The 14,351-nt window shown below is 44.9% G+C and overlaps 1 protein-coding gene across 5 annotated transcripts in view; it reads right to left on the minus strand.

Moving 5' to 3' along the window:
* Nfib (nuclear factor I B) overlaps window positions 1–8,547 on the minus strand; it is a 419,841-nt gene extending 411,294 nt beyond the window's left edge. For 2 of the 5 annotated variants that reach the window (XM_028873298.2, XM_028873302.2), the window contains exon 1: window positions 8,330–8,546. In XM_028873298.2, the coding sequence (XP_028729131.1) occupies window positions 8,330–8,470 (141 nt within the window). In that variant the 5' untranslated portion in view covers window positions 8,471–8,546. Of the gene's footprint in view, window positions 1–8,329 lie in introns of all 5 variants that reach the window. The other 3 variants (XM_028873297.2, XM_028873303.2, XM_028873306.2) reach the window with 3 other exon arrangements.
* Window positions 8,548–14,351: the final 5,804 nt, after the last annotated feature.

Here is a 14,351-nt window from a genome sequence, read left to right on the forward strand (position 1 = left end):
TTTTGCTTCTGGGCGTCTTCCCACTCTTTCCTTCAGTTTCAGACGCTTAGTTTCATCATAACCCAATCATACTTCTGACACATGCAGGTTTCATTGAGAATAGGCCACCTGCGTGGTCTCAGACCACATCCTGGCAGCCCATAATCATCTATCAGCTCAGACACTGAGGGCTCAGCAGGATGCCCCCGGCAAACATGGTGATAACTGTCTTGATGCAACCTAGCCATGATTTATTAGTAGCCCTTCACATGCTATTCTGTTTAGGGCTGATGAAGAAGTCCTGCTTCCTATCCCCGTGGGGTTTATAAGTTTGTGTCCATACCTAAGTAACCAAATAAGACAAGTCTTATATTGAGACAGAACCAATGTCATATACTCACGTGCCTTCACTCACATTAAACAATCAAACATGCAGATCACATGCAGCATAGAAAAATGCCAAATTGTGCTACTCTTTTATCTCAAATAGTTGCTTGTGATGTTGCTACTTCTAACAATTCTAAAATCAGTCTGGAGATGGCTTAGAATAGTGGTTCTCAACCTTTGGTTCTCAACCCCATTGGCAAACCTCCCTTTCCAAAAATATTTACATTATGATTCATAACAGTAGCAAAATTATAGTTATGAAGTAGCAACAAAAATAATTGTATGATTGGAGGGTCACCAAAACATGAGGAACTGTATTAAAAGGTCACAACTTTAGGAAGATTGAGAACCACTGGCTTAAAGGTTAAGAGTGCTTGCTGCTCTTGCAGAGGACCTGGACTCAGTTTCCAGTATCCATATGGCAGCTCACATTCATCTATAACTCCCGTTCCTGGAGATATGATACCTTCTTTTGACCTCTTTGCACACTAGACATTCACAGGCTGCACAGACATGCAGGCAGGCAAAATGCTCATAAAGTTAAATAAAATAATGGAAAATGTATTTACAATATCATGTGCCATCTACTTGTACAGGCCAGATTCTCCCATTTTAATGCACACCAAGTGAAAGCTGAAATAGCAACCTCCTGAAGAATGATGCCGATTTTAAGAGCAAAGCTATCAATAAAGACGTCGACAAGTTATAACGCAAAGTAGTATTGGGGATTTTTTTTTTTTTTAATTTCTTGCTATCTTATTAAGCGTACAAAAGGCAGCATGGACCCTGCTGTTCTGCAGGGTGATGGCTATTTAGCCTCGTGATCTGAAGAACTAATCTTTTGAGTTCAGTCACAAATCTACAACGGCTCTCATGTGATGCTTTAGACACCAAGAGCTCCTCTGTTGCCTAGTGAAAAATTCCCTTTATACACACTCCAGAACATGGGCAAAAGCCAGAAAGTGTCTCTCTGCCCACTCAGGTGTAACAGCAGCAGCTGACAGGATGCGCACCAGGAATTTCCTTTTCCTTGAACGGTTTGTGGGCTGTTTACCTACCATCACCTCACCCCAGCTTCACTAGAGCTCCAGAAGGTGAGTGGACACCAAAACCTGCACAGCACAAACACTTGACCTGCCAGTAGGTTTCCAGAAACTTCCCCCAGCTGGCTTGTCACTGCAGTGAGCCGAATAACTGTCTGGAGGGGAGGTGACTGGACTCACATTTCCACCAAATCCCTCCACCTCCCTGTCTGCAGCCCTGCAGTCCTCAGGGGCAGCTACCAAGCAAGTGAGCATACCGGCCTGCTTGATACGAGGAGTGGAGCCTCAGAAGGAGGCAGGAAGTGAAGTTGGAGGCAGAGAGACACAAGCCAGACAACAGCCAAATGACTCCTCATGTTCACAAAACTGTGGGTGGAACCCAGGCCATGCGGATGAAGCAGCCTCCACACCAGGTTCCGGGAAGAAATAAGCTCAGCACTTTTGGTTTTTGAATTGTGTCTCAGTCCCTCCTCCCTGGGAACGGAGTGCTCTCCACAAAGTTGCTAAAGCTCCGAGTCGAGTGGCCTCATCTGCAGCGTGGGGCTGGTAATGTCTGTTTTATTGTGCTGTGCTGAAGTCTGAATGAGGTGATTTATATAAATTGCCTCCCCAAGTACCTGGCAGACACCTGGCAAATAAGAGCCCCTCAAAAATCATTGGTTTTTTTTTTTACCCTTAAAATCATAGAAGTCAACGTTTAAAATTAAAATTAAGCTAATATGTAACATTAGCCAATAGATCTTAAGCATTTAGAAATGCTTTGGGAGGCACTGCTTTTAAGAAAATCTGCAATGATCTGAAATGGAAAAACACTACATTTTTATAGCTTATTGATTGTATGCAGTTTCCACATATATAGGCAAGCATACGCCTACACACACACACACACACACACACACACACACACACACACATTTATGTGAACTCAAAAAAGCCACCATAGTTCTAAACGACACCTTGAAAATGTTACATTTCCCTTAACTAACCCATCCTGTGTTATCTGCAAGCACCTACTAAGTGCTTGGACCTGCGCCTGAATAAATAGAGTTTGTGTTAGCCCCCTTGGGTGGGTGTCATGAACCTTGCATTCACCAGGTGCCTGGCTGGCTCTGTCTCATTCATCCTCACGACAGGTTGGAGAGACAAGTAATGAGAATGATTATCTGCACTTTACAGCTGGCTCTACCAGCCGCGGGATGAGCAAATTCATTTGCCAGAGGTCACAGAATCTACATTTCCCAGGATTCAGCCCTGTGCTCATAAACATATCCATTATGTACAAACTTGGAACATGAACACGGTATGTGAGAAAAAGCAGCCACTCACTGAACTAAGTCGTTTTGGGGAGAAGCACAATGTTAAGATTTATTTTAGAACAGTGAGAAATGAAAACGGTTATTAAAGCTGTCCAGTACGTGGTACACTAAATGTGTCCCGTAGTTTCTTAGTGTCAGCCGACATAATAATAACAGTGACCAGAACAACACTCGCAGAGTCCTTTCCAGTCTTTTGACTCTGCCAAGCATTGCGATCTAAGCGACTTGCAGGTGATGGAGCACAGTTTTCGGTGTGTATGTATGCCCCTTAGCACAACTCCTGGTTTTTACGTTCAGTTTCTCTGGCTACTTTGCCCATGGAAATGAATCAAGGGCATGCCATTCTTTCTTCCTGCCTTGGTATATTTCCCTGTAGTAGCGGAGTCCCTGGTTCAGCCCTTTAGGAGAATATAGATTACAATGTCCCAAAGTAGTCTCGGGGACTAGGGAAATACCTATAGTGACTGACACCGCTCGGCCGGGTTAGCCTCGGTGACACGGCATCATCAGATAGCCCTCTGTCAACCCGCCTCCAAACTGGAAAATCAACACCAGCTTTCCCAGAGATGGAAGCAATAGCACCCTTGAGAACACAACCGCTTCAGAGAGAGAGAGAGAGAGAGAGAGAGAGAGAGAGAGAGAGAGAGAGAGAGAGAGAGAGAGAGCTGGAAAGGAGACTAGGCAGGCACTTGTGTTTCCTTACTCTCTGATTAAATTAATAACCATCTGACCGCTGCTTATTGAGATAGGATCCAAAGTTTATGTGTAAGAGTGTAGCAGCGGCCGTACAAGTGTATAAGTGAAAATAAGTCCCAGGAAACGGCACAGAAGCTGTTCCCATGCAAAGAAACATCTTAGAATGTCTAATGATGTCCTTCACCACATCTTCTGCACAGTTCCCCGTTATTTAAAGATGGTTTCGCATATTGAAAACAGCATTATAAATGGTCTATGTCACTAAAGAATAAAGGAATGGGAGATGTAAAGAAAAAAAGCATATCCCACTGGTGATGGCACCTGAGAGATTTAAAAAGCAGTGTGCTATTTAGAGTGTGAAACCATTTTCTTGCAGACACAATCATCCTCATCACTTGGTGGCTGCTCTACTCAGAACTGGTTTTCAGAATAGTTAGAATTGACCATTATTCTTTTCCAGGTCATTAACCGTATAGGAGATGCCTTAGAGATGATGGCCATGTAGTATTCACACACGAGTCTGGGAAAGAATATCGGGAAGATGTGCTGGCTGCCCTTGGGAGTGGCGAGCCTGGGACTGTGAGTCTCCTCCATCACTCGGCATTCAGGGAAAGAGAAGCCATTCCTAGGATGGACATCCCCCTGTAACACTGTGATGTGTTAGACAGATAGGTTTGCTGTGCCTGCATCTGGAACAGAGCATGGCATATAGTGTGGGCCTAGTAACGCTGAACAAAACATAGACCACATAGTTGCTAGCACTATAAACAGTCCGTCCATGAACATAGTGCCTTGTGGAAACCACTTCATGCGGTTATTATTTGTGCGATGTCTGCTAGTTTCTGCTACACTTCTACAGATCAACTAGAATTTGACATGAAATAAACACTGAGTTTTGGTTTTTCAGATGCATGTCTACAGAACCAGCAGATCATCACAGCAGCCTATACTAGGTTATTAGTTGCTAAGTCTTGTCTACTCTTGCACTGGGAAAGAGTTTTACCCGCATATATATTTTTTTAATATATTTATTAGATGGTTCAGAGATTCTTCTGCTGGTAGTAAAAGAAATCAGATTTCTAAGAAGATGTTAATTTTAGAACTTTCAGTGACATAGACAATTATAAACCTAAATTCACCCCAACTTCTCAGAGTTTAGAAAAATATTTCCCATTATGATTGTCTTTTCAATGCAGTTATCTATTCATTGACATTTGGTATCCAATTATTCAGTTAAAATTGACATTGACAACAAAATCTGATTATTAAGACCATAAAACAAAAAATGGGCCATTTAATAACATTGTTATTTTATTAGCATTGCCTTAAATCAAGTGATAAAATTGTGAAGGCACTTAGCTCAACTTCTCAAAACATAGAAAAATTACTTTCTTTCAAAAAAGTTAAAATTATATCATAGTTAAGTATATTCAACAAAAATAGCCCCATGACTTGACAATATAAGATCTACTTCAGTTTTTGTGCTGATCTATCCTTTTACCTTAATTAATATTTAAAGAATTTCAGGTTTCCTAGATAAGTGGCTTGTTTTTCAAATTAATTTTATGGATTAATATTTAAATAATTAGCCTTTACAATTAAGGTAAACTTGCAAACATTCTGGCCTGGTTCTGATGGGATCAAAGGATTAGACTTAGGAACTTTAAAGGGAAGAAAATTATGTCTGATGCGGATCTGCTCCCTTGAAGTCCCAAACAGCTACCACAGAAGTTTTAATAAATCTCTCTTTCAGAGAGCTTTAAATAAACAATGGAAATTCTGGAAATTGCTCTTGTTAGTTTTATTTTGTTTAAAAGAAAACACACAGCATCTTTAATAACTAGTAGCAAAATACATGAGATGTATCTTTACTACAGACTGAGTAGTATTTTCAAATAATGTGAAAGGTCATCAACAGAACTCTAAATATAACCCGCCAACTGTCATGAGATTGCTCTCGGTCTTGGTCTCCTGAAAAGAAATCATGTAGGAAGCCATCTAAAGAAGTAAAATGTAAAACTCATCATTTTAAAAAGTACACTATGTGCGTGCATTTAATACACACACAAGAGTAACACATATACAGCTGAGCATTTAAAAACTCCATCATATAGATGATAGTTATAGTTAACTCCTATCACATACATTCACAAGAGTAAAACATACAAGGTTAAAAACTCCACACATGATAGTTAACACATACTACACACACTCATAAAAGTAAAGCACCCAGGATTCATCTTTGAAAACCTGCACACGTGGAGATGATAGCTAACACTCACTCACAAGAGTTTACTCTTTCTGTACTTGTTTATTGAGCTGTCTCAATAAGATGTTTTTTCTCCCTCTGTTTTACCAAAACATGCCTATCTAGGAAGGGAAACAGATGTAGAATTGGACAATCATGGCTTGTTTGGGCTTTTTCCCCTGTCAAGTAGAATTTATGATCCTTGTCACACAAAAAGAAAATCTAAGTGGAAGAGACAATGAGTCCGGAAGCAACTGTCGGGCACGGTGATACTGCGGCTTTGGAATTCCAGCTTTGGTTACTAAGATTTCATTTGATTAAGCCGAACAAGGATACAATATCCTTTTTTACACAAAATCCTGAAGTAATTATAAAAATGAAAGAATCAGTTTCATGGTTAAGAGGAGAATCACAATAAAAAGATCACAAGAACTTTAAAACACCATTAAAAATACTTCTTACACCTTCCAAAACCAGGGCAGTGACACTCAGGTGGCTTTGTGTTTCCTGTCCCTTCCAGCTCTTTACTAAAGATAAGCAATAATGTAGCTTGATTAATTAGGTGTCCCACAAAGCACCTGTCATGCCAAGTTTCTAATGACATATTAAATAATAATCTCTTAAATACTTCAGTCCCAAATTAACAAAGTCCATTAAAGCTGAATCATCCTAAGAAGAACCTTGCACATCATTCATTTAATATAATTAAGTCTAAATATAAAAATAACTTGTGCAAACATTTTCAGCTTGGTATTTTATCCTCAGACATGTCCTTGTCCAGCACCTGCATCTTTGAGGGCAACAAAATCACATAATTAAAAAAAAAATAAACAATCAGTCCTGCACGTCTTTAGAAACAAGCTCTCATGATGCATGTCCGTTGGGAAGCAGACCCTGCAGAGTAAGATGAAATCTAAGGACAAATTAGGGATCAGATCACTGTGCTACACCGATCTGTCTTCAAGTAAAATTTCTTAGCACAAGTTTGCATATTTTTTTTCCTAACAGTAAATGTTTCACTTAGTGGAAATATTAATTTTCGAGCCCAATTCTTAGACTATCTTAATGTGAGTTTCAGGAGACAGGGCCACCAATAAAGTATCTCTTCAGAGCCTTGGTTTTTGGCATATAGGACAAGTCTTTGACACAAACGTTCACAAAACTGGAGGAGAGTTAGATCAGTTGTAAAATGTACTCTAACGAGAATAAAAAGAGAGGAGAGGAAGGGAGAGAGGAACAGAGAGAGAGAGATCAGTCATTTCTTTTGAGGACTCAAACCAGCAACAAGTAGCCAAGGGGCTCTCCCGTGGCTCTCCCAGCTCACGAAGAAGGACCGCAGCAGCCAGTGCAGTCTCTGTGCAGGGGACTCTCAGGAGGAGCCCACAGGCAACAGTACCGAGTCCACCTTTCAGAAAAGCACACAGATTACTAGAACCCCCTGGCCTGGCAGTGCCTGAAGCCAGGACTCCTTAAGGCACTGCCCTCAATCCTGGCACTGCAGACAGACTGACTGCTAGGGCAGCCACATCCCTCCCACCTAGGGTGAAATCCCCATTGTCTTCTCCCACTGCACTCATTGTGAAGGTAGGCTGTGCAGGAAACATGACAGCCGTGGAAGAGAGGAGCCAAAGTATCCAGACACAAACGTGAGGGCCAGAACTGACGGAGAGCAAAACGAGAAACAACTGAAGAGAAAGAACTGCTCAGATCAACCAGCCAATGGCAACCTTGGTAGTCACATTAAATGCTGACTGGGGAAGCTTCCCCATTCATGTCACGGTTGCAGCGTACAAGAGACCATTGTCCACGCACAGAAGCCAGCATATTGAAAGTTATCGTGTAGCACTTCTATGATGCGAAAACGTTTTCTTTCCCCCAGACTCCCACCTCTCGTCCCGGGAGCCTGACGGAAGAAGGCTAAAACTTGTCAGCTCCTGATACTACTTTTAAAGTTGAATTCTGGGGTTCACTGGTGCACTGTGCTTTTTTTCCCCTCTCCTCCCCACATTTGCAGCTGGACAAATACAAAGGGGGGAACAGCAACACGAACCCACACACATTTGCCTGAGCAAAGAAAAATAATGAACTGAATATGCATATCCTCATTAACTAAATTTAATTACGCTGAGTGGCATAGTAATCACTGGTTGCTGCAGTTACAGTATTCATTGAAAGGGAGGTGGATTCCAAATTAAGGCAAAGCGTGGGGGACAGTCGCATACTGATGAGGGAGCCGCACACAACATGCTACAATACACCATCGAAATCATTATTCGAGACACCGAGGAAAGAAGTACATGGCAAGAACAATTAGGTAAGCCGCTCCAGTCCCCTCCAGCCTGACTGGCCGCCTCCGCAAAGTTCACAGCAGCCAGCCTGGGGCCGACTAGAACACTTGCTTCCTTTTCTTTTTCTTTCCCCCCTTTTAAAAAAAGTGAACAAAAGCTCACCCTGCCTTCTAAAAGAGAAGGCCCATGCCCCCGGCCACAACAGTGGAAATCCTATCTAGTCCACCGGTGTGCAGAACACTCCAGGTTCCCACAACTTGAACTTTCAACAGGCAGCGAACTTCGTAACACGTGTGCTCACCAACAAAGGAGGGGAGAGGGGAGGGGGCCGTCTGGAGGGAGGGTGGGCAAGGGTGATCATGCCAGACTTACCATCCACCAGGTCCTGGCCGACATGTCATAGCAGAGCTGCCATTTGATGGAGCTGTCCGACGTTTTCCCGGCCATCCTGCCGTCAGCGACCTTCATCAGAGGCAGCTCAATGGAAGATAAGAGACCTAATCGAGAAAACATCAGCGGTGGCTTGCTGGACTACATGTAGGCCAATCCTTATCACACTGCATCATGGGAAAAGCTCCTTCATTAGCAGGAGGAACTGCAACCTCACAGATAGAAGGACAAGGATCAGTTCTTTTGCTTTTTTTTTTTTTTTTTTTTTTTTTTTTGGTCTGAAGGGATTGGTGAAAGTAGCTAGCGTTCTTTGTGTATCATGTGTACAAGAGTTAAGTATCTTGCAAGTGGGCGGCTAACTGCCTTGCTGGGCGATGCAGACTAAAGTTTATTTGCATTCTTCTCTGTTGTATATTGTTTGACATGGTCCATGGTCCTTGCTGAGCAGATGAAGAGAGGGGAGGGGGAGGGGGGAGGGGAGGGGGAAAAGGAGCTGTAATTGCTCAGAATTAATATCTCCCCCAACAAAGACATAACAGTTTCATTGACCTAGTCGGAACACGGTTCAGATGTCACTGCACACGGGCATGAAGCATGGGGTGGGGGTGTGTAAGAACGGACACACACACACACACACACACACACACACACACACACACACAGTGGAACACACAGGTAGCAGCTGCAGCTGGATTCAGCTGAGGTTGCCAAAGGCTACAAACTCCATTCTCATGCTGGACATATGGAAACAGTTTAACTCTTTGAAATCGCTGTTCAAGAAGAGCCCGGCAGTTTGCAAGGGTAAATCAGCTTTGCGAACAGACTTGCAATCAGGAAGGTACCCGGGCCTGGTGCCCACTGCCTTCCCAAAAGGACCTAGAACTAGAAAGGCCCGATAAAAATGAGGAAGACGGGGCCAGGTCCGGGCATGGTCTGACTTTAGAGGCAGCTTCGCCTTCAGTTCTGCCTGTCCCACTCTTCAAAGCGCTCCTGTCTGCTTCCTTCTGGGCTTGGCACTGGTCTCCCAGGGAGCACACACAGGGAGCAGGGACTAACTTACCAACAAAAGCACTGGCTTCCAGTAGCCTGTCCTCCCTCCTTCCCCTTACACACACACCCCTCCCTCAATTTCCCAAAGAATAAAAATCTGAATAGCACAGAAAATCTTACAGAATCAGGCCACTACAATTAGAAAGCCAAGTCAGGACAAGCTGACATGCCCCTTCCCTTTCTTTTGCTAAAATGCAGACAAGCACATCTCTGCACTGTGGCTGCCACTGAACAGAGCACCGGCAAGGCCCTGGAACCTGTGTTGATATTTTATCACCCTGCCTTCCACGTGCCCTGCCTATATTCTCTGCCAGCCTTTTAGGCTTAAGGTTCATATTGGCTGCACACAGTTTGATTCCATCGGGGAGGGAGGGGGGAGAGTTGCGGGGGAGATTGCCACATTACCCGAGTTTTCTGTCCTCTGTATTCAACGTGTGTGAGGCTGTAAAAGCAACTTGTTTCGGGCTGGAGCTTCAAGAATAAGAAGCAAGGCTGCCAGGCCGAGGCTCTCTCCTCCGGGTATTTTTATATTCACCTGGGGAGACATGTCAGCCACAGCCCCAGACAGGCCAGGAGCTTAAGGTGGCCTGACTGGAGCTGGCAGCAGAAGGGCCTGCCCTGAACCAGCTCAGCCTCAGCCTCAGCCTCTGGGGCACAGGAGGCTTCTTTGGCTCCCTCCTCCTCTAGGATTTTCTAGTTCTCAGGCAGGAGGTTGTGTCTGGGGACCTGGATGCCTCATCCAGGCTTCTACCTTTGAAATACCCCATGACCCTGATGTCTCCTCCCCCAACAGACCCCCCATCTCTCCTTTACCCCTTCCTTCCCTCTTCAAGACTAATTTGTAGATTTTCTCTGAGCACTGTTCGAGCAATAAGCCGACTGATGGTAATCATTGACAGTTGTTTTAACCTTCATGGACCCTAGCAACCATGACAAGTGCCTCCTGTACACCAGGTGTTGCCGTGGCCACTGGTGAAGCCCAGAGACTAGAGAGATACACCCAGAGTCTCATGCAGCAGACAGCTGTGTGCACCCAAAGTCCCGCCAGATTGAAGGGGATAGAGCTGCTTGGCATTGCCCAGAGGGAGAGATGTGTCCAGGCAGGGATGTCCTTGGGCTGTGCCAGGCCAGCAGCAGCTTGGGCCCCAAGACCCGACTCAGTATTTGCAGAGCTCCCTGTGGGGATGGCTGTGTGGCCTGCAGCTGATGCTTGGCATCTTGACTCCACTCCAGTCAGTTCTGACATGCTTACTTCTTTCTGTGTGTTCTGAGAGGAAGGCCAGCTCCTTCCTGCCCTCTCTGCCATGCTTCCTGTGAAGGGTTCTTCAGGCGCAGAGGCCAACTTCAGTGACAGCCTGAGAGCTTTCAGCCCACCATTGCTTATATACCACCTGGGATCCTTGGATAATCTTGGCACTCTGTGCGGCCAGCACACTGGTACATCTGTGGAGAGGGTCCCTTCTCACAGGCTCCTTTAATTAGCTGGTGACATGTGGGAAATGAGGAGATGACAGGAGAAGCCAGGGGAAAAGAGGCGGCAGGAGAGAGGCTGTAGGCATGTACAGACAAATGTTGAGCTGTGGGGAACAAAAGATGGAACGGAATGAGAGAACCTTGTGTCTCATCATGGCTGGGAATGCCAGAGAACAGGTAATGAGAGCTCACTGTAAGAACTAAAGAGGGATGAACTTGTACTTGGAGCTAGAACCCACCAGAGGCATGGCCATGGTGACCATTCTCCACCCAGGGTCCTAGAGTGCCTTCCAGGGGGATCGTCTCGCTTCTCAGGCTCCTCTGCCTGAACTGCTCCCATCCGGTGCAGGCCTGAAAGGTAGCTGGGGAGTTGAAAACACTAACTCTGAAGGCACAAATGAAGACAGAGAACTTCTGGAACAGCGGTGCTCGAGAACATTGGCAGGATAGAGACTCAGGCAAGCTGAGCCTTCGGCCCCAATCCAGCCAGGGTTGTGGCTGTGTCCACCCAAAACTGCTTTGATTTCTATCATTGGAAAACAAAAGAAGGACCAGTCTGGAGCCGTGCTTAAGGGTGGTGAGGTCTGCAGAGAGAACATACATGTGTCTCTACTACCCCAACTACCCCCAGCCTTTTTTCCTCTAACTGCTGAAGTGCAGTGATCAATCATGGACTAAGAGGGTGACCAGGATCCTAGTCCCAGGGTTGTCACCTCCTGTCACCCACTGGTTATATGCCCTGTCACGGGTTCCTTAATATCAACTTTCCCTTGTTGACTCAAATCACACAACTAAGAAAGGAAAGCAGGGGAAAATAATCTCCTTCTTCCCTACAAATGAGTGGGAGATTAGTTACACAGAGAGCATGCACATGGAGAAAAAGGAGAATTGAGATATCCAGAGAAAAGGGAATGAGGAAGGCAGCCAGTGAGAAAGGGAAGGACATTCTGGTGTCTGCGTTGCTCTTTGGGGGCACTCCAAGCTGCCTCTCAGCCCCAAGACTCCCACCAGCCTCATGTGCTTTTCTGGTGCAACCACCCAAGGCCGGAAGCTGTTTTTACACTCACCGGGTTCTACAGTCGGGAACAGCCTCCACTTCGTGACTGGACCCTTGGAGACTGCAAGTTTAGATGCTATTTGGAAATTCATTTAATTAAACTGTTGAGTTCATTGTTGGCTTTTTGTTTTGTTTCGTTTTGTTTTGTTTTTCGAGACAGGGTTTCTCTGTGTAGCTTTGCGCCTTTCCTGGAACTCACTTGGTAGCCCAGGCTGGCCTCGAACTCACAAAGATCCACCTGCCTCTGCCTCCCGAGTGCTGGGATTAAAGGCGTGCGCCACCACCGCCCGGCCCATTGTTGGCTTTTAAACCCTGGTGTAAGTTCTACATAATTATGCTCTGAGTTTGAGAGCCCTGTATTAGTATATTCGAACGTAGCAGTAGGTTATAATGTAGTGGATGGATAAGTGTTCCTCTGTGGACAGTGGTCCTGTGCTCTCAGTAGCCTCCTGCTAACCCTATAAGCTTAAACAATCTACTTAAACTTCGTGATGTGATTTCTTTACCTGTGAAAGAGGGCTGAAAGCACTGTCCCTCATGGAGTCTTTGTGAGGATATCCTTGAATCATGTGTGGATGTGTCTTTGGTGTCTTGGTGGTGACAGCGATGGTCTCATGGGTGTGTACTTACTCCCAAGCTCATCATGATGTCCCTGCATTCAGCATTCAGGAAGGACTTTCAGCTACCCCCTGACTAACCTTTCCTCACCCTCTGAGCTCTCATACTAGGCAAGTCCCTAAGGCAGGATCCCGAGGGATCAGGGCTTAGCAGAGAAAGGATGGATTAGCATGAAGTCGGTGAGGGTTGCCTTGACTCATCTCAAGTGCCTGAGTCCATCATTGCTTAACTCCCTCCTTCCAGTGATGCTATCTGCATGGAGAAGCAGCCCTGAGCCTGTCCTTTGGAATGGAAGTCTGGACTGATCCATCGAATGCCCTGAGTGGTACCTACTCACAGAGGAGGACTCAGCCTCCTACCCACCCAGCAACTGTTCCAATACTCTTCCTACTGCTTCCCTGAAGGCTTCAGATCAACCCATCTGCCCTGTCCCTAAGGGCTCCCAAAGGAAGGCCTTAGGTGTGGTCCCTACAGGCTGGACAAAAGGACATTTTGTAGACATGTAGCAGATTTTTTACATTCCCTAACAAAGAGATTAAGCAGTTATGGGCAAGGAAACAGCTCATTACGAAAGTGGGGTCCTAGAGTGATGATGGGAACCACCCCTGGTTTCTCCTGGAGGAAGGTGTTTGTTTCCAGAAAAGGCTAATTTGATTAAAACCAGGAACAGAGGCCTGGCCTGGAATCAAAGAGTGTTCACTTGAGGTTATACCAACTTTTCTCTACTAAGTTTCAAAATCAAATGCATGCTTCCTGAAAGTAAGTGTTTGAAACAGTTTCTCTTTTTTATGGCCGCCCTCAGCAATGTGTGGCAGGTACCGCAACTGGTGCAGGGGGATTTTCACTTTGCCTGGCTTAAAAATGCTCAGTGGGGAGCATGATTCTGGCGTGTGTGTGTTTGTTTGAAACAGGGTCTCTCTACATAGTCCTGGCTGTCCTGAAGCTCACCATGTAGACCAGGCTAGCCTCAAACTCAGAGATCTGCCCGCTTCTGCCTCCCAAGTGCTGGGATTAAAGGCGTGCACCACCACACCTGGCTCACATGATTCCCTTTTTGATACATAGGCAGAGCAGATTCATATATTCATTTATGACTGGAAAATATCTTAAAAGGGTATAGACTCAATTATACATAATTTTTGCTGTTTCTTTGTTTGCTTTGAGACAGGGTCTCACGCTAGCCCTGGCTGGCCTAGAACTTGATAGTAGACCAGGCTGGCCTTCAGCCTTGGTGATCCTCCTGACTCTGTCTTCTATGTGCTGGGATTGTAGGCATACACCACAGCAGTTGACTTGATTATAGATTCATTTGTGCTCTTTGAAATATTCTAATGTTCATGCACTGAATTTATAAGCAAAGAGCTGCATAAAAGGTCCCTGGACCCAATACGTTTTTGCTATGTTGTGTAAATCTACAATTACAGATATCCCTTACAAGGGTTGTTTGGATGTTCAGCTTCTTGGGGTGGCAGAAGCAATATGTGCTCAGTAGAAGCTGCTTCAGTTTTGATGTTTGATGTCTTTTTATGAGCTAACAATATGTGGTAAATACCCTGGATAGAGATGTCACCGAATCAGGAGGGTGACTAACTGGTCGGTCCCCTGCTGCTGTGAGGTTTAGTGGTGAAGCTGTATTTAATGCCTTTCCAACTCGTGGTATCTTCAATTTACCTTGAGTTTATCAGACACAGTCTCATCGGAAGCCAAGGAGCCTCTGGGTTTCCAAGCAAAAAGTTGAGGGAACAAAAATAAACATGATTCCATCTAAAGTTTCAGATTCCCAAGCAGTAAGCTAGTTCCACATGT

The sequence above is a fragment of the Peromyscus leucopus genome, chromosome 2 (assembly GCF_004664715.2).
Source record: "Peromyscus leucopus breed LL Stock chromosome 2, UCI_PerLeu_2.1, whole genome shotgun sequence".
In the NCBI taxonomy this organism is placed as follows: Eukaryota; Metazoa; Chordata; class Mammalia; order Rodentia; family Cricetidae; genus Peromyscus; species Peromyscus leucopus.